General features: G+C 46.9%; 7 protein-coding genes across 13 annotated transcripts in view; 3 read left to right on the plus strand and 4 right to left on the minus strand.

The window, feature by feature from the left end:
- stan (Protocadherin-like wing polarity protein stan) overlaps positions 1-5,308 on the plus strand; it is a 47,976-nt gene extending 42,668 nt beyond the window's left edge. The window contains exons 5-7 of one of the 3 annotated variants that reach the window (XR_001770833.3): positions 22-1,893; positions 2,442-2,736; positions 3,949-5,308. Coding sequence is in view for 2 of the 3 variants with exons in the window: in XM_070286968.1 (XP_070143069.1) it covers positions 22-1,893; positions 2,730-2,736; positions 3,298-3,375 (1,957 nt within the window). In the remaining variant the exon portion in view is untranslated. Of the gene's footprint in view, positions 1-21; positions 1,894-2,441; positions 2,737-3,297; positions 3,412-3,948 lie in introns of those variants that run through there. The other 2 variants (XM_070286968.1, XM_017172416.3) reach the window with 2 other exon arrangements.
- A 3,104-nt stretch (positions 5,309-8,412) lies between these two features.
- Positions 8,413-14,269, minus strand: Rab3 (RAS oncogene family member Rab3). 3 transcript variants are annotated; one of them, XM_017172462.3, is made up of 5 exons: positions 13,613-14,269; positions 9,798-10,047; positions 9,150-9,268; positions 8,917-9,088; positions 8,413-8,860 (listed from the first exon to the last, which is right to left on the minus strand). In XM_017172462.3, exons 2-5 carry the CDS (start codon positions 10,020-10,022, stop codon positions 8,714-8,716), a joined length of 663 nt encoding a protein of 220 aa, XP_017027951.1. In that variant the 5' UTR covers positions 10,023-10,047; positions 13,613-14,269; the 3' UTR covers positions 8,413-8,713. The 3 variants fall into 3 exon arrangements, with proteins under 3 accessions (XP_017027951.1, XP_017027952.1, XP_070140635.1); XM_017172463.3 differs by lacking the exon at positions 13,613-14,269 and adding an exon at positions 10,166-10,300; XM_070284534.1 differs by lacking the exon at positions 13,613-14,269 and adding an exon at positions 10,104-10,119.
- CAH13 (Carbonic anhydrase 13) lies at positions 10,177-12,146 on the plus strand. The gene has a single exon (XM_017172461.3). It carries the CDS (start codon positions 10,375-10,377, stop codon positions 11,956-11,958), a length of 1,584 nt encoding a protein of 527 aa, XP_017027950.1. The 5' UTR covers positions 10,177-10,374; the 3' UTR covers positions 11,959-12,146.
- Positions 14,270-14,697: 428 nt separating the features above from the next.
- Daao1 (D-amino acid oxidase 1) lies at positions 14,698-16,513 on the minus strand. The gene is made up of 5 exons (XM_017172430.3): positions 16,378-16,513; positions 15,782-16,171; positions 15,595-15,718; positions 15,359-15,504; positions 14,698-15,308 (listed from the first exon to the last, which is right to left on the minus strand). The coding sequence occupies exons 2-5, from the start codon at positions 15,967-15,969 to the stop codon at positions 14,759-14,761; spliced, it is 1,008 nt and encodes a 335-aa protein (XP_017027919.1). The 5' UTR covers positions 15,970-16,171; positions 16,378-16,513; the 3' UTR covers positions 14,698-14,758.
- Positions 16,514-16,721: 208 nt separating this feature from the next.
- On the plus strand, positions 16,722-23,651 carry LOC108078523 (ubiquitin-conjugating enzyme E2 W). 2 transcript variants are annotated; one of them, XM_017172433.3, is made up of 5 exons: positions 16,722-16,857; positions 21,999-22,090; positions 22,278-22,380; positions 22,445-22,676; positions 22,735-23,651. In XM_017172433.3, the coding sequence occupies exons 1-5, from the start codon at positions 16,834-16,836 to the stop codon at positions 22,746-22,748; spliced, it is 465 nt and encodes a 154-aa protein (XP_017027922.1). In that variant the 5' UTR covers positions 16,722-16,833; the 3' UTR covers positions 22,749-23,651. The 2 variants fall into 2 exon arrangements, with proteins under 2 accessions (XP_017027922.1, XP_017027921.1); XM_017172432.3 differs by lacking the exon at positions 16,722-16,857 and adding an exon at positions 20,982-21,347.
- Positions 23,652-23,662: 11 nt separating this feature from the next.
- On the minus strand, positions 23,663-24,917 carry Mat1 (CDK-activating kinase assembly factor). The gene has a single exon (XM_017172431.3). The coding sequence runs from the start codon at positions 24,773-24,775 to the stop codon at positions 23,810-23,812; it is 966 nt and encodes a 321-aa protein (XP_017027920.1). The 5' UTR covers positions 24,776-24,917; the 3' UTR covers positions 23,663-23,809.
- A 1,021-nt stretch (positions 24,918-25,938) lies between these two features.
- The window catches only part of LOC108078519 (uncharacterized), a 54,529-nt gene continuing 53,381 nt past the window's right edge, over positions 25,939-27,086 (minus strand). For both annotated transcript variants that reach the window (XM_017172424.1, XM_070283823.1), the window contains one exon: positions 25,939-27,085. In XM_017172424.1, coding sequence (XP_017027913.1) covers positions 26,828-27,085 — 258 coding nt within the window. In that variant the 3' untranslated portion in view covers positions 25,939-26,827. The remainder of the gene's footprint in view (position 27,086) is intronic.

The following is a 27,086-nucleotide window of genomic DNA, read 5'->3' on the forward strand; positions in this document are numbered from 1 at the left end:
TGAATTCCTACTCTCTTTCAGCTGCTGGCTATCTGTGTACGAGCCCGTGGTCTGGTGGCTCGTGGGGCCCATCGCGGGCATGTCCGTGGTGAACCTTCTGATTCTGTTCGTATCCGTGAAGGCGGCCTTTACCCTCAAGGACCACGTCCTCGGTTTTGGCAACCTGCGCACTCTGCTCTGGCTGTCGGTGGTGTCCCTGCCCCTGATGGGCGTGATGTGGGTTCTAGCGGTCCTGGCCGCCTCGGAGCACTCGCAGCTACTAAGCTTGCTGCTCTCCGGCGTGGTTCTCCTCCATGCGCTCTTCTGCCTCATCGGATACTGCATCATCAACAAGCGGGTACGGGAGAATCTCCAGCGCACTTGTCTGCGCTGCATGGGCCGAAAAGTACCACTGTTGGACTCCTCGATGGTGGTCAGCAATAGCTCCCACAATGTGAACGGGACAGCCAGGCCTAACAATTTCCTGGCCGGAGGATACGACACGACTACACGTAGAAACATAGGCATTAGCGCCAGCAGCACCACCTCGAGGAGCACGGCAAAGACTAGCTCGAGTCCCTATAGCGATGGCCAGCTGCGACAAACCTCCACATCCACCTCAAACTACAATTCGGCCAGTGATGCGCCCAGCTTCCTGAGGGGCTTTGAGTCCTCCACAACCGGACGAAGTAGGGGAGGTGAAGAGAAACCGCGCCGCCAGCGGAAGGACTCGGACTCGGGCTCGGAAACGGATGGAAGATCCCTAGAGCTGGCCTCCAGTCACTCCAGCGACGACGACGAATCCCGCACGGCCCGATCCTCGGGCACGCATCGCAGCACGGCAGTGAGTTCAACGCCAGCCTACCTGCCCAACATCACGGAGCATGTGCAGGCCACCACACCGCCAGAGCTGAATGTAGTGCAGAGTCCGCAGCTCTTCCCCAGCGTCAGCAAGCCGGTGTACGCCCCTCGCTGGTCCAGTCAGCTGCCGGACGCGTATCTGCAGTCGCCGCCGAACATTGGACGCTGGTCCCAGGATACGGGCTCCGACAACGAACACGTGCATGGCCAGGCCAAGATGACCATCTCGCCAAACCCACTGCCCAATCCCGATCTCACGGACACCAGCTACCTCCAGCAGCACCACAACAAGATCAACATGCCGCCCTCTATCCTGGAGAACATAAGGGATGCACGAGACGGCTACGAGGACAGCCTGTACGGGCGGAGGGGCGAATATCCGGACAAGTACGGCTCCTACAAGCCGCCCAGTCACTACGGCAGCGAGAAGGACTATCCAGGCGGCGGCAGTGGCTCCCAGACCATCGGCCACATGCGCAGCTTCCATCCGGACGCGGCCTACTTGAGCGACAACATCTACGACAAGCAGCGCACGCTGGGTAGCGGCTACTTGGGCGCCAAGTCGGAGTCTCCCTATCTCTCCAAGGACCGCATCACCCCTGATATTTACGGCTCCAGGGACGGCCACTACAGCCTGAAGCGGCAGCCCGCCTACGCCACGGACTCGCTGCACTCGGTGCACTCGCTGCTGAAGAATGACTACCACCAGCAACAGCAACAGCAGCTCCAGCAGCAGCAACACCACCTGCAGGACAGACTATCCGAGGGCTCGGATAAGAATGGCTACCACTTCCCGTACACCGCGGAGGAGGACCACTTGCCGGCCAGGAAGCTAAGCCACACGCAACCGCCATCGCTCCACGGATCGCAGCTGATGCAGCCGCCGCCGCCGGGTCTGGGCCTGGTCAACGATGTCAACAATCCGGGCCTGATGGCACGGCACACTCTGAACGGCGGGGGATCTCGGCACAGCTCCAGAGCCTCATCCCCGCCCTCCAGCATGGTGGCGCCCATGCAGCCACTGGGGCCGTTGGCCAGCATCACGGACACCGAGTGAGTTTTTGAAGCACACAAGAAGTACCCCCGCCTTCTGGCAGGTCCGAGAAATCTGTGAGAGAAGCCATAGACCTCAGAGTGAATAAAGTTGACACAATGTCAGAAGCTGGTGATAAGAGTGGACTTGACACACAGATTTCTCAGACTTTCCAGCACTAGGTGGTGGGTCTGTGAGTCGGTTTCGGTTTCGGTTTTGCTTTCAGTTTCGTTGTGGTTCTGGTGGCCAGAGTTAATGCTTCTTGTACTCGGTGTACATCCCGTCTCTTGATTTGATTTTGCGTTGGCCTATAGAGATTAGTTTTGGTTGGAGGACTCCTCCCGGTCCTCCCAGTCCTGTGCGTTCTCCATTTTTGATTCCAGCAATTAATCTGAGGTCCTTTGTTTTCGATTCTCCGTTTTCTCAATTTCTTAACAATGACATGAACCCCCTGAACCGAACCCACAACAATGAAACCTGAAAACAATGAATGTGGTACAAACGCTCTCATCCACACTGCACGCTTACATGCTCACACTCACTCATGCGCCAATCCATATCCTTTCAGCTGGTCCTGGGAACGTTTGAAGCAAATCTAATTTGACTATCTTTCACTATCTTTCTCTCCCATCTCGTGCTCTCTCTCTCTTTCTCTCTCTCTATCATTGACAAAATAAAACTAAACACGACACACACTCTTAACCACAAAAAAACTACCAAACGGCAAAATGAAATTCGACGTAATGCAAAACGCTATGGCTGCCCCGTGTTCTCCATGTTCCATCCAAACCCAAAAATCCAACCAAATCAAACAACCACCACACCACATGTACTACAACTACAACAACAACTACAGCTCCGAGGTAAACCACAAGGAAAATGCATTTTCAAGTCGCACATCACATTCCCATTTTCCACTCTCCATCAACGTCTTCGTTTGCGTTTTTCCTCCCTTTTGATTTTTATTTTCGATTTCCGTAGCCGGAGTGAGCGAAAAGTGCATCGCTTCGATTCGATTCGATCTCTTTAACTAATTTCGAAGTGCACCAGTTTTTAATTTGATTTGACCATTTGAAATTGAATGTAAATATTGAATCTTGATTTCTGTAAGCCTCCCCGAGCCCGAATGTTTGTTTTGTTTATTATTAGTTTGATTAATCGAATCAGTTGAATCTCTCTCTCGTTTCTAATTTGTAATCCGAATGTTCGAATTGCTGCATTTAATTGGAACGTGTAAAATATTGAATTCTGCATTTATCACACGCATTTATTAATTCTCTCATCTAACAAGGCATTCAGTTTGTGTATCAATCATGCGCCCCTCATCCCACCCACCACAAACCCACTAACACACAGCATCCACAACAGCAGCAGAGTCAGAAACAGATAAGAAACCTTAAATACAAACCTGAACATCTCCACAGTTCGACATTATTTGGCTGCACCGCCGGCAGCAGAGGCAGCAGTACCCCTGGTCGCTAACAATATGGTATATGGCATAGAATCGGAGCAATATCCTCCGCTTAGCTAGTCCTAGTCCACTCCCCCAGTCAGTCCTAGTTACAGAGTGACTGAGTGAATTAGCAAATGATTTTCGTACACTAAATTAATGTCAAATGTTGCGTTTAAGCAGAGTCCCCCTTTAGTAAATTAATTACCGATGTGAGTGGCGCCCGATAATGATTATGATTTACCGAAAAAAAGAATCACCCTGAATCCATTAGCAGCATATACATATATTAACCACACCAAACACACACAACATACCTCAAAAACTTCACACACACACACACACGTCCCCCCATAGATTTATGTATTTATTTTTTCACTTTGATAATTCAGTTGCATAAATTATGCTTTCGCTTCAACCAAATTTAACATTAAACACGTTCGAATATGCACGAACGTTGCATGCAATTTATGAGACTGCCGCAAATTCCAACTTATCGCACAGGTGCACGCCGTAATGAAGCACGTAAATTAGAGTATAGAGAGTAGCATAGTTTAGTCATTTGCAATATATGAAAGACCTGCCAAATGCAGCTTCCGACTAATTCTCTACAATTCCCAAACAGGCGGAATATTGATGATGACGAGACCACAGTGTGACGACAGTCCCAGTCCCAGTCGCCGTCGCCGTCGCAGTCGAAGCTGCAGCAGCAACATCAGCAGCACCTGCAGCAGCTGCAACAATTGCAGCAGCAACGCACCAAACAGCCAGCGCCATACTTCGCCACCATTAGACGCAAGCCGCATTACAGGAGCCACACGGAGGCCTGAGCTCCGCCTCGGGCCGGATTCCATAGCACACTTACGGGCGCCAAGCTGCCATAAGTCCCTCATTAAAACTTTGTACATAGAAGCACACCCAACACACAACACCCGCACACTCGCTGGCCACTTAATTTTACGTAAATAGCGCTTAGTACATACGATAGCTGCAGCAAATACGAATATGAGCATAAATATTTATAACACTTTTTTAGGCATTTACTCGTAATTAGTTTAAAGCAACACAAAAGGGCCGCCAGTTGTATTTCGTTTCGGGAATCACGAAATACGCTTTACTCGCCCGGGATTGTGCATGTATTATAAATTGTAATGTGTAATTATGTATTAAAACAAGTCAGACTGATTTTATGCATTTGCGTTTCTGCTATTACAATTAAGCCCCTCACCCCTCACTCCTTACCACCATTCATGCATGCAGCGAGTTTGTGCATTTAGGCCCAGTCACATGTGTCCAGAGTGGACAAAATGGCCGTCGCAGGGCCACGTTAGTTAGAGCAAACTGCAAGTAAACAAAGTAAACACGTTGTGTGCCTCGAGCTTCGAGCTTATTATGCCAAATTAGTGGAGGTCGAGAAAGGGAACTTGTAAATGGAAAGTAATCGGCGAAAGTTGGCCAGCAGCAGCCTCCCCATCCGCATTCGCACATCCGTTGCCATTTAGTTCGGGAGTTAGTTTTAATTGATAGCATTTACTAGCCCTAGACCGAGTCCGAACTGGGAAGGAGCGTTGCGACGACTGTACCATGACATCAAGTTCAAAATCATACTCAATACACATAGAAAAAGTAATATAAATTCAGGACACCCAGGAGCGTGTTTACAGGGGGCCCACACAAGCGCAGCATAAGCATATCTATATATATTCGCATACGTACTATATCTGTCTATAATATCGGAGCCAGCTGGAAAGCTTGCTCAACAGTTTGATCCCCGACTCAGCAATAGCCACTCTCAAGCCCTGTGAACCGTGTACAATTTATAAATAATTCATAAGCCCAACTAACTGTAACTTTAACTCGAGTGTATGTCCCGCGTACGGCTTGCTCTGCAGCACACACATTATATGATATTTATGTGAATTGACTTATTTAATTGTAAATTATACAAGTACATATATCAATCTGAATAAAGCGTGTAAAATACATACCAGATATGGAGAATAAACTGGAGCAATTTTCTTTTTGTCAAAAAGGGGGGTCCATAACTAGAGGCCTGTGCAAGCTCTCAAGCTGCAAAAATAAATGGCAGCCATCTATAACTCAGGCATCAGAGGGCATTTATGGCCCCATAAATTTCAATGGACTTTTAACTTTAAGGCGATAAAGAGCACAAATTAAGTGCCTTCACAGCTAACCATTAAAATGTGTGTAGGAATTTGCAATGTTGCAGAAAAATAAGTAAATGTGGAGAGGACTTTGATTACAAAGTTTGCAGAGAGCTGGTATGTATTTATAACTATACTATTTGTATTTTATGATTACTTTTAATATTATTAAGTTATTTATTTTTGCATATGTATTTTAAATAATTGAAAGACATTATTTGCAAAAATAAAGGAGAAGCTAAAGGAACCTGTTTGCTACCTACAAATGGACTTTATAGTATTTCAAAACAGTTGAAGACGTCAATGAAATTTCTGCCTTTTTGAATAAATGTATTCCGACCACATTGCGTATACGCAATAAACATAGCAAACATTCTTTAGGGATAAAATTCTAGTTTTTTGCCCAATTAAAGTCCGAACGCCACTTATGAAGAAGATATCCAATGCCTGAGGAGTACTTTTTCATAGTTTTATATGCTTCTTTTTAAAAATACATACCAGCAACACTGCGTATACGTAATAAACATCAAAACCATTATTTAGATATTTAGTTCGAATTCGTTGCCCAATCGAAATGGATAAACTGGACAATGGATGAACCCCCGTAAAAATACACAGAAGTCGGTTCTTTGTTTTACCATACACCTTTGTTTTTGCATATATTTTATTATGGGAATACAATAATTTCAATACCATTATGTGTATATTATGTATATATGTGTGTATCTGTATATCTATGTTAGTATCCTCATAAGTACGGGTATGCAGATGTGTGTTGTAAGTGTTTAAAAACCATCATTGAATAATATATTGAATTATTTTAGCTTGACACTCTTGTATACATTTCCTAGCCGGGGTTATTTGCCTGCTGCAATTCAAATGGAATACAAATAATGCCATTGTTTTGTTATTCGTTTTCGTTATCGTTTTGTTTCGGAACTGGAATCGGAATTGGAATGCCTTTCGTAGGGTTTACAAATATTTGGTTTAGCTGAGAGTACACAATGCAATAATCAATATATGCTAAGTATTTGTTTAAATGACAACAATGTAGCGCAAAAATGCCTGTTTGCGTTATGCCTATGCACGAATTCATCAACAATTGTTTCTCGTTTTATTTGATTTGATTTTACTCCGTTTTGCTTTTGGTTTTTGGTTTGGTTTAGTCGTATGTTTAGTTTAACTCGGTTGGATTATTTAATTATTGGGGCTTGACTAAAAGCGAATCCACGTACGAATACAAAGACAAATACTTGAAGAGGTGGCTATGCACGTTGTATGATTAATTATTTTACAAAACAGTTCGAATGCCAAAACAGACCAATCAGCGGAAGATCGTTCGCTCGTTTAAGGCATTTTCGTATAGGATTTTCCCTACTATCTCTTACTTTTCCAAAGCCATCTATCCCTTCTGCTCCATCTGCACGTCCCAGTTCTATTTCCCTTCCCCTCTTAGCAACTCGTCGTTGTGCATTTTGTGTGGTGGACTTCCTCTGGGCCTGACTTCGGGGTCTCGATTTCGTTTTGTGTTCGTTTTTGGGTATTTATAATACAGCGATATGCCTTTAATTTAATCGTAATTCAAGTGAAACTCTGCTTGTACACATATTTAACATTAACGAGCATTGGCAAATACACATATAGTTTATATATATATATATATATTCAGTTTTTGTTCAGATTTCAGCATGGTCAGCCTGTGCTCAGCGGCCCTCAAAAGTAAGTCCTCATTCCGCCTAATCTCTGCTCAAATTTAGTCACGGCAGCGGTTGTAGTTCGTAGTTCGTGGTGTCATTAAAGCGTTAACAAAGGAAAGCCTTGTATAGCAGACAGGTAGAAAAGTGGGTGGTGTGCATATAAAAGGGGGTTCTGGTGTCGGGTTTCGGGGTCGGAAGGGGCTGGCAAATTAAATGCACCGATCTCTCAGCTGGCTCGGTGGGTTCAAGTGACGCGCAATCCGGATTCAGTTCGCAACAGTCTCGAGGGGGTGGGAAATGGAGGTGAGGGACACGGAAATGAAGCGGTGGAAATCCAATCTCGGTTGCCTGACCTCGAGGGGAGGGGATGCTAACTCTCCCTGATCCCTAGCCTGATCCTGATCTCCTGCGGGGTTATTGTCACGGAACACGGACTCAACGGAAGGGAACAGAAAACTGCAACTACCTCTGTCGTATGGCATGCGGGTCTGGGTAGCAGTAGTAGTACTCTATGTATATTTGATGTATATATTTCATTTATCATTTGCAACACATTACAATTTTCCATTTCACTACATAAATACATACGTACATAATAATAATAATCATAATATTTAATAATAACGGCTTACCACTTAGCCTTCTGTTTGTGTGTTTGCTCCAAGCCAGGGACTTTGGGTCTAGGTTTAACCATATCTGTATCGCGGTGTGTGTCGGGTCTTGTGTTGTGTGTGGTGTGTGCTGTGTGCCATGTGCTCGTGTGTGTAGCCATACATATACATGGGTGGTGTGAGTGTGGGGCGTACAGATACAGATAGTGTAGCTATAGTTAGTTTGTCTGTTTCGATTTCGATTTCACCGATTCCGCTAGCTTTGTGCGTTTCGTCAAGCATCGCAAACTGTACAGTTCAGCCAGCGTATATACATGGGTGTGGAGGAGATACTCATACTGCCTGGCTCCGACCTGGCCTCGAGTGGTGGCCAGGGGTCAGCAGCCAAGCGGCACTCGGGGTGCACGCTTAATTAGTGCCGAACTTCGGACTTTGGTTAAATTCTTTGCTCTTGTTCAACTTCTTTGCGATCGGTTCCACTCGCACACTCAACTCAAATCGTTCCACGCTGCGGCAGCCGATTAAATTACAAGTTTACAAATTACCAATTCACCGATTTACCGATTTACCAATTCACCGATTTACCAATTACCAATTACAAATTACAATTCAAACATCGGATTAAATAACATTTTGACATTTACACTGAGACGACCGAACGCAAAGGATATACATACACATATCGATACAAACATAGTGCCCTTCCCCGAGGGGGGGAAGCACGTATATATATATCATCATTATCTTTATCTCCGCCTTTTCGTCGTCGGCTTACTGAAGGATTAGCGGCGAGTACCTCGTTTCAATGCTGACTAATTAGCTAGTTTCCAATTCTGTTGTCTGTGGTTTGTTGCTGTTGTTGTGGTGCTTCTCCTCCTCCCACGCAGGATCCTCCTGCCCTTCCATCATCCCGAGCTCTAACAGTTGCAGTTGGCATTGGGCGTGCCCTGCGGCTGATCCGTCAGCCGCTGTCCCTTCTGGCCGCCGCCCACTAACGTCGGATCCGCGTCCAGGCTCTCTGACATCTTGTCGCATATGATGTCCACCAGACGCTCGAACACAGCCTGCAAAGTGGGTGTCCAGTGATCTTGGGTATCTCCATATAGAGACTCTTACTCACCTTGACATTCACATTCTCCTTGGCGGACGTCTCGAAGAACTCAACGCCCAATTGGTCGGCCAACTGGCGGCCGCGCTCGAAGCTAATCACACGCTGGTCCTCCATGTCGCACTTGTTGCCCACCAGGATCACCTGGGCATTGTCCCACGAGTACGTCTTGATTTGTGTAACCCTAAGGTATAGGTAATGTAAGAAATGTTAAAAGAACATTACGTGCCGCTAGGGACACTCACCAGTCCTGCACTGAGTTGAAGCTGTCCTCGTTGGTGACATCGTACATCAGGATGAAACCCATGGCGCCGCGGTAGTAGGCTGTGGTGATAGTGCGATATCGCTCCTGTCCAGCCGTGTCCTGGTAAAAGAAATGCAATTTTCAGAATTTAAATTAGAAATAGTACATCTAGAAAATATTCCTACATATTAAAAGGATGGGTGAATGAAATGAAATAAAACTATAAGAAATAAAACCAGTTTTCTATTAAAAGTCAAGACTGTTAATTAAAAGAACAAATGAATTTAAGCCAACCTAAACCTTCGAACCTTTCAATTAATATTGCTGAGAACATTAAAGCATTGTCATTGCCTTAATTTATAACTGAAAACAAGATTGGCATCCGGAACGCCCCCACATTAGACGAGGACTCTCGAGAGTGCGCTCACCTGCGCGCACCTTCGGCCACGGCGATGCCCAATCAATAAATCAATGTCTCGGGTTTCTGGTTTAATGCTCTCTGTCTCTTCTCTCCTCCGGATGATTCATTCGCCCCCGCCGCCACAAAACTAATCGAGGTCAAGCCAGAGCTCTGCACATGGCAGAGTGCCCGTAAAAGTAGGCAAACACTTTGCTCGACTCAAATATATATCCACGCTTGTGTACTCACCCAGATCTGGAGCTTAACGCGCTTGTCGTGCCGAAAGACGGTCTTCACCTTGAAGTCGATGCCCACCGTGGAAACGAAGGCGGATGTGAAGCTATCGTCGGCGTAGCGGAAGAGAAAGCTGGTCTTGCCCACGCTGGAGTTGCCGATGATGAGCAGCTTGAACATGTAGTCGAAGTTCTGATCGGCGGCATCCTTCTGCCACTTGGGGTCTCCGCCGCTGGCCATTGTGTAGGTCTAGAGCGGTTTGCTTCTGCAAAGAAATGAGATTTAAGATTCAGATGAGGCGGGAAAACTTAAAAAAAAAACCGATATCAGATCGAACAAGGAGCCATGGAATTCTATGTCAACTGGCTTATTGCTTCGCAGACCTCAATGGAGTCTCAGTCGTCCATAAACACATTCGAATACCCAGTGATAGACCGTTCAAATTTAGTCTAAAAAATAACTCCGAAAATCGAAAGAAAGCGTAAAATATAGTTCTTGAGTTCTGTTTTTGGTACTTTTTCTACGTTTTGGATACTTTTTTACACAGCTATCGTTTCACTTAAGGCTGACTGGATCTCTGGCTAAGTCAAATATGTTCGACACCACGTTGGGGACCGTTCTGGGCCTATTGGCCCAGTTTCTCTACCTGGTAATAGGCCAGGTGCTGGCACAAGTGGTTCAGCATCCGCTGCTTACCACAGCTCTGTGCCTGCTGGTGGGCCTTGCATACCAGGCAGATCAGGATTCGCTCAAGGAGGCATACCAACGGGCGCGTTTGTGGGTACGGAATCCCCTACGATTTGGGGGTAATTATTGTTCCAGCTCGAAATGTCCCAGCTCGGGATATGGTTATGACATGGCGCATGGCCCACACACCTGGCAGGGACAGCCCGAGCCATCTATCGGATGTGGAGTGGAGAAAATCCACTATCAGAGTCCGATAAACATTGACGAGAGTCAGATCCAGCGACTGGCCATAAGGGAGCTGCTCAACTGGAACCACTATGACGATATACCAGCCAGCATCCAGCTGGAGAATACGGGCCAAACCCTGGTGCTCCGTGCCCAGTTCCGCGGTAATGCCCCAACCATCAGCGGAGCAGACCTGCTGGCCTGCTACACCTTCGTGGAAGTGCGCTTCCACTGGGGCTGGTGCAACAGCGAAGGATCCGAGCACACGATCAACCACCGCAAGTTCCCGCTGGAGATGCAGGTGATGCACCGCGCCGGGTCGGGCGTTCCGCGCCCCTGCACCAGCAGCTACGACCTCCTTATGCTCGGCTATGTCTTTGAGCTGTCCGCCCACAATCCATTCCTAGATCCGCTCGTGCAGAATCTGCGCCTGGTCCAGAAGCCAGGGAAGCGTGTGGAAATCCCGCCCTTTCCGCTCTCCTACTTAATCTACGCCTTCCGCACCGGCTTCTACTCCTACGGAGGGTCGCTGACCCATCCTCCATGCTACCAAGGCACCGAGTGGTTCATCTTCCCCGAGTCGCTGGCCATTAGCGACTTTCAGCTGCGCCACTTCCGCTTGCTCCTGGGTCCGGACGGGGTCTCGCCAATAACTCGCAACTGCCGTCCAGTCCAGCAGGTGGGCAATCGAGTGGTGAGCCTGAACTGCTTCTGTCCCTACGACGCCACCCAGCTAGCCCGTATGCAAGTGGAGCTCTGCCAGCAGCAGGCCCAGGAGGAGCGGGAAGAGCGCCTGGAGCGGGAGCAGCTGCAGGAGATGGAACGGCTTCAGGCGATCGAGCGCCAAAGGAAGCTGGAGCTTGAAGTGGAGCGGGAACACGAGGCTGCTGCTACCACCGCCATCGCATCCGAAGACGAGGGACAGCTACTGGAGACCATTGAAACAACCACCATAATTACCAGCAGCAGCAACACAAGCATATGCATGACCACACTGATGCGCCAGGACTCCCCCCCGGAGCAGGGGTCGCATCCAGACATCACTACCCAAACCACTTGCCAGAGTTCTCTTCGCAACGCCGACATCGTCATCTTCAGCGGCAGCAACGCCGGAAAGTGCGGCCTCCAGCTGAACCCTCCCGAGGAGTCCATGATCCTGGACAACAGGGCATTCAGCGTCGGCCAGAATGGCTGCAAGGGCGAAGCCATTGGCGGCGTTGGCGATGGCGTGAACATTGGGGTCCGTCTGGAGATGGTTGAATAGGCTAGCTACGACGAAGCTCACTCCAATCGTTATCCTAACTGCATGCGAAACTGGAAACCTAGATCAGTAGTCAAGGCCTGACTGGGGGCCCATCTGCTGCTCGCTCTATGTGAGCCGGGAACTAATTGTATCGCATGCGTGTGGATTAAACAAGTTTGCGTTTATATTTTCTGAAGCATAACCAACAACAGCCTTGACTTCTGACTTGTCACTCGAGGAATGGGCGCGCTCCTCTCCCTCCCCGCTGAGGGCAGGACCCACTTGATTATCCCAGTTCGACTTGGCATGGCTGTCACGTCAGTGGGACAACTCAAAGGGAAACTGCTGTAAGTGGCGGGGTGCAGGGGCGGGGTGGTGCCTTGACGGCCTTGAAAACTTTCAGCCTTGGCTTGACTAAGTGACAACAGTCTCGGCTTACAGTTACAGCCCCATTCGGGATGGTCGGTCCTCGCTTGTGGTGGGTTGCCTGCCTGCCTGATTTCCATATGCAAGACCAACAAGCTGCGACATTGTGTCGATAATTTGTGTATATAGGCAACTCCAGCATCCGTTTCCGCTCGCCCCGAGTCGCCGCCCCGTCCCCCGCCTCGAATCAAAAGTTGCGCAGCGGCAAAATGCTGTCGGATTGCTGATGAACGACTTCTAGAGCGCGCGCGTCATCGTCAAGGATATTTCTGGCAAAAGGACAGCCACAGCCACAGCCACAGCCTCTGCCTCAGGTCCTGTTCCTACTCCTGCTCCAGCTTCTGCCAAATCCTCTTCAGGCACTGGCATCCCAACCAGGAGAGAGGGTCCCGGCAGGAGGACAAAGTCAGACGGGCTCGAGTCAATAGGCACACGGCTGTTATCAGAGGCGGTGTGTGTGTCTGTGTGGAAATGTTTTTATCTGCTCGGCTGCGTGTAATTATCGATTTTTTTCTGTTGTTTTCCCTCCTCGTGGGGGTGGCTGCTGCTGCTCATCCCCATCCTCTATCCCCACTCCCTCACCCCTTGACTGCTCTTTCATGTTTCAAATTTCCAATGATTAAGCAGCTGTTGAGCGGACGGCAGCTGCGGGCTAGTTTAATTATTGATAAGAAACCCAATATGGACTAAAAGCCGAGCTCAATTCGCAGGCTAATGGCTTCCGTTGGCAAGTTCGCCAGTTTCGAATGGGGAAATCCCCCAAGTTGGGTCTGGGCTCTCGCAATTGTTAACTTTTGATTGCGGTTACAGGGGCCGAGGTCGGTTGTTACAGCGAAGTAACTAAATAATTACGGTCAGGTTTCTATTGAAGGCACAAATCAAAGTTTTTTGGATACGAATCAATGTAAATAAAACCAACTAGCGTTTCAGGCTTATTTCGACAACTAGTTAAAATATATATTTATATCGATTACCCGCATATGACATGTCCAACTTCCACTGCTATTTAAATGGCGCACCAAAAAAAAACAAAACGAGACACCATAAAAATAGATAACTCTTGCCTTTAAAGCTATTTCCAAACGAGTGGGGTTTAATTAACCAATCATAGATATAAGTTGAAATATAAAGACCCTATTATCCCCGAAGGTACCAGGAATTGTCCTAGGAAAGAGACTAGTAATGACAAGCCACAGTCCACTGCTTTTGGTCACTCATGGCGTATGCGTATTATGTGAAATGCACTTACGCTGTCTTGAGGTTGCTGCGGTTGCTGCTGCTGTTGTTGCTGGCGATGCTGGTCCTGCAGAAGATCCTGCTGCTGCTGTTGTTGACGTGCTGTGCCTGCCCCTCCGTGTGTTGTTGCTCACACGCTCAGCCAGCCACACATACACACAAATCGATAATGGTAGCAACGGCAGGTCCTGTTCGCTCGGGGGGAAGAAGGGACGCAGCTCAGCCTTGGCACTGGACTAACATACGCCGCGGTGCTCCGACTCGACTCGACTTTGCTCCCTTTGTTTACGATTACCCAATCAATTATTTACACGCTCGCGTCCCACACACGTCTGGCCAGGTGGTTGCAGTGGCTCAATTATTCAGCGGATGCGGATGCGAATGCGTATGCAATGCTACGCCAGTTTCACCAGTTTTTCTCGCTGCTTGCTCTGCTCGCAATTCAGTTCGTTCGCTTCGACACGTCGACTCCAAAGGACACACACAAATTTTCCTTCCTTCGCTCTCAGACGGCGAATTGACTGCTGCGGCGAATACGGGCAGGTCTTGTATACGTTCTCATAATTTAACTGTTTCAACCTGACTGACTGACTAGCTGACTGCCTGCTGCCCACACAGTTTCCCTGCTGCTGCTTTTCCTGCTGCTGAAAATCGATGGTTCTCCGTGCCTGGGGTAGCCCGTCCGGAATCGAGTGTGGGCGTAGCTTTCGCGGCGAATTTTAGCGAGCTTTCCATTCATGCGCCGGACATGCGCATTCAAGTCGCTGACGTTCGTTTCTTAACACTGGCCGAGCGCCTAGCTTAAAAAGAGGCTTAGGTTACTTTTTAATAGAAGCTTGCTTAAGTTATAAGTAATTACTAAACCGAGATTGTTAATCAATCAATAAATGTTCTCAAGGGACTTCAGAATGTTTATGAAATATAATCTTCATGTAATGTGTGAGTTCAATAAAATTGAGCTTCATTTAAAGTTCTACTATTAATTATCTTTAGAGATCTTTTATCTTAATAGTCAGGCCATTCACCATAAACTTCAATAAACCACCAAATCACTAACAAACTTATTGCACAGTGCATATAAACCAAAGTCAATTAGGGTTCAAAGATTCAGAGTATAACAAATTTAATGACCAACAGGTAACCATAACAATTTTACCGCCTACAGTTTGCTATTTCCAGCCAGTAGATCGCGCACCAATCCCACGGCGTACCTGGCCGTTCCTGGAGCAGTGGTCACTCCATAGCCCCCATGGCCGTAGTTGTGGACGATCTTTAGCCGCCTGCCCTCAGAGTTCGTGATCAGCTCCGGCTCTACACGCACCACCGAGCGGTGCGGACGCAGACCCACACACTCCCGGACAATTTCAGCCTTGCGGAGGCTGGGCAGCAGGTCGTAGCAGCGCTCCCGGATGGCCATGCTGTCATACTTGCACCAATCGGTGTTATAGCTATCGAACTGTCGGCAGCCGCCCAGGGTAACAGTTTCGAATCCGGGCAGCACATACGTATCGTAGTCCCCATAGAAGGCTGTCTTCACCCAGGGCGCCCGCACCTTGAGCACCTGCCCACGGATGGGCACCAGGTGCTGGTCAGCGCACAGCTCCTTGGCGCCCATTCCGGTACAGTTCAGCAGCACATCGTAGTTCTGCGGAACCTCGAAGAAGTTTCTTACATGCAGACGCACCACCTCGCCTCCGTTCTCCAGGAATCTGAAAAGGATTTAGTCATAGGATAGTTTGGAACAAGCAGAACCACTCACTTTTTGGTGGCGTAGGGCAGGAAGAGACGACTCTCCGTCAGGCAGGTGGTGAAGAATGAGCCGTACTTCCAGCCCCCATGACACAGCTTCAGTTCCTCTTCCGTGGCGCGTCGATAAACAGGCAGAAGTTTCTCAATAAAGTGGTTCTGCGGGTGAAGGGACGGAAAATTAATCGAATTAAGCTCGCCGAGATAAGAATCGCTGATAGACGACTGCCCGGCAACATCTGTACATACCCGTACGATGGAGGGCGAGGTGCGGGAGTATATGTAGCCAGAGAGCTGACACACACCGGCCAAAGGAGCCTCCTTGGAGCGACGCAGCTCGTCCCAGTAGTTGAAGGCGTCCGTCATCCATTGCCTGTTATACGCGGTAAACTCTTGATTTATCTGCTGGTATGCAGTGATCCTGGTAGACTCTTACTGCGTAATTTCCTGGGTGGGGCCCATGAAGCTGGTGCCCGGCCGGAAGATTCCTGCTGCCACATAGCTAACGGTATCCTCGTTGAAACGATCCGCAATCACCGAGACTCGTGCCGTCGGAAACTCTTTCTGGAGCTCCAGAGCGGTCGTGAGACCAATAATGCCGCTGCCCAAGACTCCGAAATGCATTCTGCTGGATCCGCTGATAACTGTTTACCCAGTCCAAGGGGAAGTCAGTCCGGTACTGAGAGCGACGGACCTGCACAGAGTGCTTTTAAGGTACCCGTGTAGATAGTGGCTGCAGCTTATCAGCGCCTCAAATCCGCTCGGCGTCCACATTGATAAGGTTTATCGCCGGTGCAATAAACGCTCTTTTCCATTGTTATTATTTCTAAACGCGTAAACATTATTTAAAAAATTAGTTTCTCATTAAAAACGCAGTGTTAATATAAACCAATACGGTGGGGTAACCGTTTTATTGCATTTAAATAAACTTTTAATAATGTAAAAACCTAATTAAAAATGTAATTAAAAAAAGATATCCAAAATTGTTTTTGTTCCTTAATTTGATGTCAAAAGTTAAAAGTCACTTCTAACCAATATCTACTGTAAGTTGTCATTGGCTCGTTTGTCAGCTGTTTACTTATCGCCCATTCCTATTTTTTAGCGAAATGTACTTTTAGAAATACTTGTCAAATGAATACCAATCGGACTTTAATTAATTTGTATTGATATTTGATAAATTTGTAAAATTATTGTGCCCACTGAGAATACTAACCTCCAATCAGCTGTTCCGCGCAGTGCGGTATTTTCGAGCGCAGCTGGTACTTGTCAGTGGACGTTTTCCAGCACTGCCCCCGACGGTCACACTGTCCGCTCGACGAATTTATTTTTCTAAAAACAATTGCAAATCGCTAATTCCGGAATTTGGCGAGAAGCTACGATTTTGTGCCCGCAGAAGAAGCGAAGGAGCGAGAGCGACCCAGTGGAGCAGCCCAGCGGATTGGAGCAGGAAGCGCAAGCGGTGCCACAACGGAACGCCAGGGGAAAACCATGTCGACGATGTCGCCCAGCGAAGTAAGTTCCTGCTGTCTTTGGTCTACTGAGGGTGTAATGGAAAGGGTGGAGGGGTGAAACACCAGCCCCTTACGACCAGCTGTGCCAATGTTTGCGATCTGCGATCTTGGAGGGTTTCCCTTCCGCACTCGCAGCGCACCCAGGTTCAACGCCATGTTATCGCTGCAACGTCGCGAATCGGACTTCGAAAAGTGACGCAGCTCTCCGATAAGTCAGATTCGCAGCTTCCTTGAGCTCTCGATTGGCAAATGGTTATGTAATTGCCGGGGCTCAAAAAGAGGTTGTCTTTGTCTGGGGACGGCGGCTCGAGGTCGTCTGACCCCCAGCCGCTAATTACGGACCCGGCAATCGACCCGGACCCGCTTGGGCATGCTCTTTGTGCCACCCACTGCAACGCACACTGCATGACACCCGCCTCCCTCGGGGCGAATGTTTACACGGCATCTATTGCACTCTCCCCAGCGCGCCAGCTTGTTTAAGCCACGTAAACAATGCACTTGCATTACCCTCGATCCTGGCGGCCAGCAACTTTATTCGTTGCTTCCAACCTGTGATGCGGCATATTTAGGTACCGCAAAGATGTAAATTTGAACATCTTTTAAAGTTTCTGGGCTTAAAATATACATAGGTAATGAAAGGTATTACTGGGAAGTTCAAGTAAACGTTCGTGATTTACAAGTTGGTTTTGTATCTGTATCTGTACATCGATTAATTAATTATATATTTTTGGGTAGTAACTAGGGCTTACCGGCTTGCCGTGCTTTGCATCTTGTACCTCTTGTACGATTAGTCTTCGTCAGGAGAGTTTATTGTACCTTATCCCAGGACCTAACAAATTGTACCATGCCCATCACTGCTACCAAGCTATATCTCGTATATATGATCGCTCGCGCGCCCGTCCGCCGAAAATAGAAGCTCATCGCCAGTGACGGCGCTCGCAGTCAGTGCTCGATGCCACGCGAATTCGCACGCGCCGCTCCGCCGCCAGAGATACATATTCCGCGACGTGAAATCCGCAGATAAACGTACAATCGTACAGATCCGAATTGTGCAGGTTGAGGCATTAGCATACAACAAATCGCCGCAAATGGCCAAGCGCATTTTCCCAGGGATCCTCATGGCAGTCGCCATTCGCGAATTTATTTGGCACGCGCTCAACTTACTAATTGGTTGGCGCTCCCAGCCGCCAGTTACGCATTAGGACTCTATAAATAAAGACAGCATGGAATAGCCAGTTCAGAGAACCAGTTTGAAATGTTTTAGAGCATATCTACCGCCGAGAGATATAATTTTGAATTAAATCTGACATTTCAGAGGAGCTGTGACTGGAGGAATCGATTATATATGTATTTCACAGAAACACTACCATAGCAAGGAAACTGTCCAAGATGTAGGTTGTAATTCTGTCTCCAGTTATAGACGCTTGACTGTTTCAGACTGCTGAGAAGTTTCAGCCACAGAAGCCTTAGCAAAATTGATCTGGCATCATGAAATATGCATGCGCATATTCTGCGATCCAATCACAAAGAGTATCGGCGATAACAAAGCATCGCCATAAGGAAATGATTTGCCTTTTATGCACGCCCACCAGACAATAACCGATTAATGGGGATGTTTAAAAGGCGTTCACAAAAAGCATACCACATGGCAGCAGGGCAGCAATTCATCTCTCTGAAGGAACCTCCCTTTTTCGAAATCATTCTACTCAAATGGGAGGGTTACGAAGTCGCTGACCTGCGAAACGTGATCGCCGATCCATAGATTTAATCGGATGGCAATTTACCTGCGCAATTCCATCGGCGTTGAGAGGTGTACTTGCCACTTGTCTGGTTTTCCAATCACCGCAGCAAAACACCTTTGCGTTGCGAATCCGCTTGCCTAATTCGTGATACATCTCACTTAAGTTTAATTTAATTACTGAATTTATCGCTTACTGCTGTAAGTGCACGCGCCTTTCACGTGTCTGCGGTAAAAACACGTCCTCATTTTGATGGCCTACGCTTGCAACTTGTTTATATGTGGTTCTGTATCAGCGACAATCGCCAGGAGGAGATGCTCGCCGCTCTAGAAGCGGACTGGAACTTGTTGCTCATCCGCCGCGAACGTGACACATGTCGATTGTTGCCGTCGCTCTCCTCTGGCCAGATGATAAGCCCGAAACTGGCGCATCAGGTTTTGCGTTTATTTATACCACCACAGAGCACGATCCCTGACGTCACAGCGCGGCGACAGTAGTGACGTAGGAGATGATTTATCGACTGCCGGCGAAGGGCAGGTGGGGCTGGTTGGTTGGCAAGTTTAAGGTTGCAGCGACGGTATAATCAACACCGGCCCCTCCGCCGTGGTTTCCGCTTTGCCTTTTCGCTGTAATGCGCTTAGCATTTCTCCGGTTCAGGAAATCGCTTTATATGGCTTTCGGGGCGTGGGGATGGGTCTCTTCTGGGCCTCCTCCTGGTCGCCGTGCCTCCGGGCCCCCTGAGTTGCATAATTTTGGCCCCAATTGGCGGCCAGGGTTTGTTTATTTTGGCCTGGCGTGATTCACATTCGAAGGTTCGCCAGCAAATACGATTTCCAAATGGTTGTTTTCGAGGGGGCGTGAATCATTACGCCGCCCCCATTTCGCCTCCATCTCCGCCCACACATCTAACCTGTTTATGTCTACGCTAATCGTCCTTCACCCTCTGGCCCTGGCTTACCTCCAAGTGTGTTTTTTGTGGTTTTATCAGCCGCCGAGGCGTTTATCAGCCACAAAGATTTAGACTCTGGCACGCTTTTTCATCAGCCACCAGCAAGTTTTCGTGGTGGTGGGGTGTTTACCAAAAAAATATTCTCGGAAAATAAAGAAATGAATAAAAAACAAAGAGCCCCCCTTCCCACCCCTCCGTCTGTCTGACAGTTGTTGGTTTATTTGTTTACACTCTCCTGGCTTTTTATTGCTGAAGAATTCGCCAGAGTCCATTGTTTTTGGCCGAGTTCGTGGCGTTTCTGTTGTTTTCCTCGCTCACTAAACTTCCCCGCGCGTTCTTTTCCTAGGCATTTGGCATTCAACTGCATTTTATTTATTTATTTCGGGGCAATTCAAGCAGCTTTTGTTTTGCTCTCCTCGTTTGATTGAGTTTAAAATAAACGCAAGTAACACCCCCCAGAGAGAGGTATGCGAGTGTGTCTGGCCTACTTCATCATTTAGGACAAGTATCGCCCATTTTGGGGGCTACTGGCCTCTTCTGCTACTCTTCTAAGGGGTTCTCGATCACAACTAGTTGCGATGTGAGCCTTAAGTTATATAATCGATCGCTGCTTGATTGCCTAAATTCATCAGTGGCTCTCGCGCTCGTCTTCATTGCATTTTGAATACCCCGAAGATCGCATTGTTCCATCAATTGAAATGCATGCCCCATTGACGTAGGAACCTCTGGCACTTCCTCTGGAACACTTGTTGCCCTCTTTTGTTGAAGTATTTACACAGCAGATAATAATAGGTAGACTTTGAACGATCAAGGCAGTCTTTAATTTAAAATGGAATAACTATCAAATTTAAATAAATTCTTAACTCTTAGGTTATCCTTAGGTTAGTTGGGAATATACAAATCATAGAGATCAATCAAGATGTCCGTTCAAATCACCCGTTTCTCTCACTGTATTCATTTGTAAGGGGTAGTTATCTCAGGGGCCTATCGCCTGCAATCTAATCACTCTCTTATCAGGTAATTGCTGCGTGCCAGGGCTGTGCTCCGCTCCGATAAGAGCTTTTGCCAATTTCTTGGCATGGCGAGGGGGGCGACGCAGCAAGCCGCCATCTCGTGATCAAGGGAGACACAACCAGAAACCAATCTCCTCGAACCTCATCAAACCAGCTGTGCGAGCAACTTGCTCACAAGTATTTACAAAACTAGTTTGGGCCGTTTCGCTGCACTTGCGAATTCTCATTTTCGATAGTGCAAAAATGTATATAGACGGGTTGAAATGGAGGGACGGTCGGGTGCCGAAAGCGACGACGGGCGGCTCGCTACGCACACCGAACAACAGCGACGACGTCGCGACGTTGGCTTCGTCACTCGACTCGCCCTGCAGTCTCTCCCACAAAATTTCTCGGCGCTTTCCTCTGCAGTCGTCCCACGAACGTTGGCGCTTTTGGTCGAACAAAAAAATTGGCTCGCGCGGAAAATGATTGCCCCGCCCCTTGGTGCCCTGGGAAAAGTGCTGGTGGCATATTGAAGCAAGTGTAGGAATAACCAACACTCAAATTCACACAAAACAGTCTAGGCAACTCCGGAAAGATCTGTCAGCAGTAAATACAAAGTGAAAAGGTGGACAAGTGATCAGTGTAGTGACAACTGTGACAATAACAGATCTGCAAAATGCTAAAGTTATTCAAAAAGTCGAAAGACAAAATACCCAAGTCGGAGATCATAACCGAACCCAATGAGCCCAGGACCCCACCGGTCTCCAAATGCGGCAAGCCGCTGCAGCTGGACAACTGTCGGCGGGAGGCAAGTATATACACATATCCGAGAGATAAAACCTGAACTTTGGCCAAGATATCACGTTCGAAAATAGTCTATATGTATCGTGTGGAACCGATAGTAATTCTGCGGCCCTGGCGTTATTGCGTCATGTCTAGCGTTTAGTGTTTAGCCTTTCGAAATTCCCAGAAATCTGCATGAATCTGCGGTTCAACTTTCGAGGGGTTCCACTCTACCTTTGTTTATTTCGTTAAAATTGCCAAGTTCTGGCTGCTTGCCTTCATCGCTTATCGATCAAACCGTTTATCAGCGGCTCAGTGTGGGCACAGGACAGGAAAGCGGAATTGAAATCGCTTTACGTACTTGTTTATGGTCTCGAAAGCGGCCCTGCAGGTCGATAAGGCAAGACGGAAAAACAATTGACGGTTCTATAAATTTCAGTGACATTTTGGTTTTTATCTTATCGGTGGCTATATATACACACATATGCGTGCCATATAGCGTATATTGCGTTTGTAAGCCAAAGGAGAAATGGCGCAGCGATAAGGGGGACGGAAAAAATATATTTTTTAAAACTCTTAAGCAGAGAGACACTTTGGCCGAAGGTGTGCTTTGCGATAAGATACCGCGAGTGCCTTACTAATTCCACATCTCTTACTTTACTTTTTAACCCCACAGCGCCGCCTGCACAAAGAGCTGATGTCCTTGATCAAGGAGCCGCCACCGGGCGTAACCGTCGACACCGAGAGCGTACAGCAAAATTTATCCGAGTAAGTACGGTCAGCAGAGTGGGCCAAGTTCAGCGCAACACTCAAACTGGTTTAGTTCGAGCCCGAAAAAAAAATCGCAACCTAATTCAGCCACCCGTGCAGTTTTGCCGTAAAGCCAAGACAATGCATGCAATTGTGGGGGACGACTGACACTCATCGTCATCACTCTTTTCTTTGTGAATTACAGATGGAAAATAAACATTAAGGGTTTCGAGGGCACTCTTTACGAGGGCGAGGACTTCCAGCTGCTGTTTAAATTCAACAATAAATATCCCTTCGACTCGCCAGAGGTGGGTTTGGCCTTGAAAATATTTAATTCAATACATTTATATGGCATCTCTTTGTTGATGGCAGGTAACCTTCATCGGCACCAATATACCTGTGCATCCACATGTCTACAGCAATGGACACATCTGCCTCTCCATTCTGACCGAGGACTGGTCGCCGGCGCTGTCCGTGCAGTCCGTGTGCCTTAGCATAGCCTCCATGTTGAGCAGTTGCCGCGAGAAGAAGCGTCCTCCGGACAACACTCTCTACGTAAAGACCTGCAATAAGAATCCCAAAAAGACTAAGTGGTGGTATCACGGTGCGTATGCGTAATTTTTCACTTGTAGCCCAATAACTCAAGTGATTGTTTATTGCAGACGATTCTGTTTAGTTAGGAACTGCAATTTATGATTACTGCCCCCGCTGATGTTTGCTTTTCGCATCCGAAACCAACAACAACAACAACAAGCAGAACAGCAACTTCAACAACACCTGATTGCCATTCAAAAATAGAAGCAGACCCCACACTGAGCCAGAGCAGCCCCAAGTGCATTCGGATGCGAACAAAGCGAATCGAGTCAGCGAGAAGACGACCAGTAGTGTTTGGCAAACAATCACAGCGCATGCAGCAGCCGCGCTTCTAATTCTAGCTATTGTATAATCATCACAAGGCGTGTGCGAAACAAACAACTATTATTAAATGTTAACATTTTAATTAGATTGTTAAGAGACCGAAATTTAATGTCTAAATTAAATGTTATGCTACCATCTAATGACTACCCAGGCGCATGTAAAGCAACCAAACGTCTGATACAGATCTGCTGCTGCTTCCACATTCCACGTCTTGGGCATCGTCCGAGATGAAGCATGATCCAGGCTTCAACTTATCAGCTTATGTTAACTTTGTATATGTTTGCCCTTAAAATCCAAGCAAAACTCATGAAACCATAAGTTAAGTCGAGACATTTCAAATGTATTAGCCGCCACATCCCGGTCCCCCAATCATCTGTAATCTTCCCACCATCAACCCATTCGTAGGTCCTTAAGTTAATCCCCCACTTCGTGTACTTGGCTAGGATAGAGTCCAGCTGTGGCCAAAACCGATCGCAGAACATATTTACCTCTTAACTGTGCAAGTAGAACGTAGAACTTAGACGGGCCACTCGTCGCAATATCGATATAATTTAACTGTAATCTGTAATCTGTATAAAGAGTCCGATCTAGCATACGCCCTATGCTTACAAATATTTACTGTTAAAAAGTAATTACAAATAAAAACCAGTCTGTAATCAAAGGCGACACTCGTTCCCTGCTTCAACGTAGGATATAGCTTTATTTCATTATATATTACTTATAATACGATTACAATTTGAATGGACTCGTTTAGGACACATTTGTTTAACAAGGTAAGCGTTCTGTGCTCTATCGTTTTCAGCTCCCCTGCCTGGGGGTTCAGATTCCTCCTGCTGGCACGCCCGCATTGGGCGTGTAGTAAAGACCCTGCAGCGCCTCTTGGAGCGCCCGCTCGCAGGCAAGGGCAGAGGTGAAGCCGCCGGCGTTCTCCTGCGGCGTCTCTGAGCGTATGTGCGATGTATAGCCCATAGATTCGATATCGCTGGTTTCTGGCGGGTCAGGACCATCGGTGACGGCAATCAGGGGCTCGTAGACGAACAGCGGACCCTCCTCCGACTTGGGCACGGGCAGCAGAGTGGGATCCGCGGTCTGACCAAACTTGATGCCCGTAGAGAACTCGTTGGCCGGCTTCGGCGGCGGTAGTTGCTTCTCCTCCGCACGCTGCTTCTCCGCCTTCTCGGCGAACTCTGTGACGATTTGCGCGGCATCCTTACCGCTGTACATCAGCTCCTCGATAAGAGCCTGCTTATCCCGGGCCTTCTTCTTCTTGTGCTCGTTCTCCAGCTCCTCGAGCTCCTTCTTGCGCGCCTCCTCCTGCACGCGCTCCAGTTCCAGCATCTCCTCCAGCGCGTGCTCATCGCGCCCGACGCGCGTCTTGTTTCGCTGTATAACCTCGCGGTTATCGCGCTTGTAGGCCTCGATGCGCTTGTTAGTCTCTATGATCTCAATGTTGTTGCACAGATTGTACACAATATCCTCGATCTCCTCCAGGTAGTCGTTGTACTCCTCCAGCGACTCAAAGTCCTCCTCCCGTTTGTTATAGTCTCGCAGAATGCGACGCCTGATATCCACCTCCTTCTCCACCATGGGATCCTCAAAGAGCTGCACACGGAAGTTGTTCCTGCGCAGGGGAACCATGCACTCTGGGCAGGCACCAGATCCCTTCAAGAAGAGCAGGTCCACGCAGGACTCGCATAAAGTGTGTCCGCAAACGTTGACCATCAACTTCAGCGACGGGTTGCGGTACTTGGTGGTCTTGCACCGCGGGCACGCCTGGTCGTCCATGGCGGCTGGCTATGGTCTATGCCACTACCAACTTCTAGAGGATTTAGTCCCGCCAAATATCGAGAGAAATTGACAAAAAACAAGAGATCTTCGGCGGGTAGTTTAAGGTGAACTTTTTTTTTATTTTACTTATTTTCAAAGTAAGCTGGGCACACTAATACTTACGTACTATCGATAGAAACAGCGCGGTATCGATAGTAGTATCGCATGTGACTACAAAAAAATTAAATGTATTCGATACTTTTCAAATTGAATTTAAATTTTAATTTTTAGTTTAATTGGTGATTTTAAATTGTTAGTGTATAATTTAATATTATTATTCTCTTATTAATTATTTAGAGCCAAAAAATCTTTTGGATTTCGATCATCTTTGTGTTTTAATAACATAAGATAAATCTTCTGAAAGAACCGAGCGAGAAGTACATACGTGTCAGTGTGATCTTTATGGCTCTTCTTTTTTAAACCAAAAGAATCAAAGAATGAAAACGGGGGCAGCTATTTTAGTTTTCAAAATCAAAAACGGTAGATTCTAGTGAAAGCTTGTTGAGGAGAGCCATTCTGCTCTGCTGGCCTCGTTCTGGAACCGCTTGGCACGGCGGTTATAGAAAAGAAATTGATACAATTGTACTGCAAATGGCAAAATGCTATCCTTGTATATGGTTTTTGTTCGAGTCGATTAATTACTAGATAGATAGATAATACCTTGCTCAAAAAGAGACGATAAGACCAACTAGCATACGTCCAACAATTTAAGAAATAAGAAATATTTCACACTTTTGTAAAATATGTCAACAGTCATTTTAGGAATTTATACTACAAAATAAGTGTTTTTTTTTTTTAATTTGCTAATGTTTTGATGTCTTTCCACCTCTATTTTATACACAAATAAATCCAATCGCAACCTAAGGCATCGATTTATATTTTGAGTTTTCTGTCAAAGGATTCAATTTTAAATATATTCTTTCACGGGTGCTGGTCACACTTAATGGCCCACAGACATTGGCGTTGCCAGAGTGTGCGTTGTCCTTCCGCTGGTTCAATTGTACTAGTTCTTTTTCAAATTTAAGCTAAACTCGTTAAAAACTCCAAAGGTTTAACTTTCCATTTCAAGTGCAACAAAACCCGTTAAGTTCTTCAATAAAAGAAATACGGCCAACAAGTCGTTCGTTTAACATTTTTATTTCAAACAGCATACGCGGTAGTGGTTGTTCACATTAAGAGTAGAGTTTAAATATGTGTTTTCTTTTTAATATACACGCATTTTTATGTCATACGTATATTTTGATATATGTGTATATATATGTATGTTCTGAGTGTATATGCATTAAATAAATCAATAATTTACATTAACCACAAGTCCTGACAGCCCGAGCTGCACGAGAGCGGACACTTGTTTTACATTTGTTTTAGCTGCTTTATTAATTAACATTTACAATTAAATACAATAAACATTAGTAGTAGTGACATCATCATCATCATATATACCTCCTATATACTATATATATGCGCGCGTGAATGCAGGGTGTAGATAAAAGCATTGCCAAGCAGCAGTTGATCGAATAACCCAAAAGATCGCGGGCTCGTGTGTTAGTTGCATGTGTAATACTTGAGAAAAGGTTTGTGGGGTGAGTGGGTGTCGGGTGTGGGGTGTGGGGTGTGAGTGGGGTGCGATATAAAAGCACTGTTGTTGAAATACGAGGCGTACTCTAAGAAGAATTAGACTAACTTATCGCTAAGAACTTTTGCTTTATACAGGTTGATTTAGTCGAATATATATACGTAGGTATATCCATAAGTGGGGGAGGAAAGAATATATAGAGACAGAACCCAAAGGAGAATCGAAGGCGTCTTGTCTTTGTATAGGTTCTCAACAAATTTGTCGATTCAATTAGCAATCGAATCACTGTAAATATCACAATTTAGTTAACACATATGCAATAATAATTATAATAACTAAAATAAATGTACGTAAGCTGCTCGTCGTCGTCGCCATTAACAATAGAATCTACCAGTTTTAAGGGCGGCAGCCGAAAGAGTCAGAAGCATGCCCGCCTAGCCTTGCAGGGCGGTGACCTCTTCCTCCAGCTCGGCGTCCACCTCGTCGATCTTGGAGCCGCTGCAGCCTCGACACTTGCAGCAGATGATGCATGGAGCAGCCAAAAGTAATAGGGGCGAGGCCACCAGCAGCAGGATGCCGAAGCCGGCAAAGATACCGATCACCTGGGCGCGATGCCAGACCACGGAGGCGCGCGAGTGACCCAACTTGTTCTTGCACGGTCCCTTGTCATAGTGACGCAGCAGAAAGTCGTCC

The sequence above is a fragment of the Drosophila kikkawai genome, chromosome 2L, assembly GCF_030179895.1.
Source record: "Drosophila kikkawai strain 14028-0561.14 chromosome 2L, DkikHiC1v2, whole genome shotgun sequence".
NCBI classification, from domain to species: Eukaryota; Metazoa; Arthropoda; class Insecta; order Diptera; family Drosophilidae; genus Drosophila; species Drosophila kikkawai.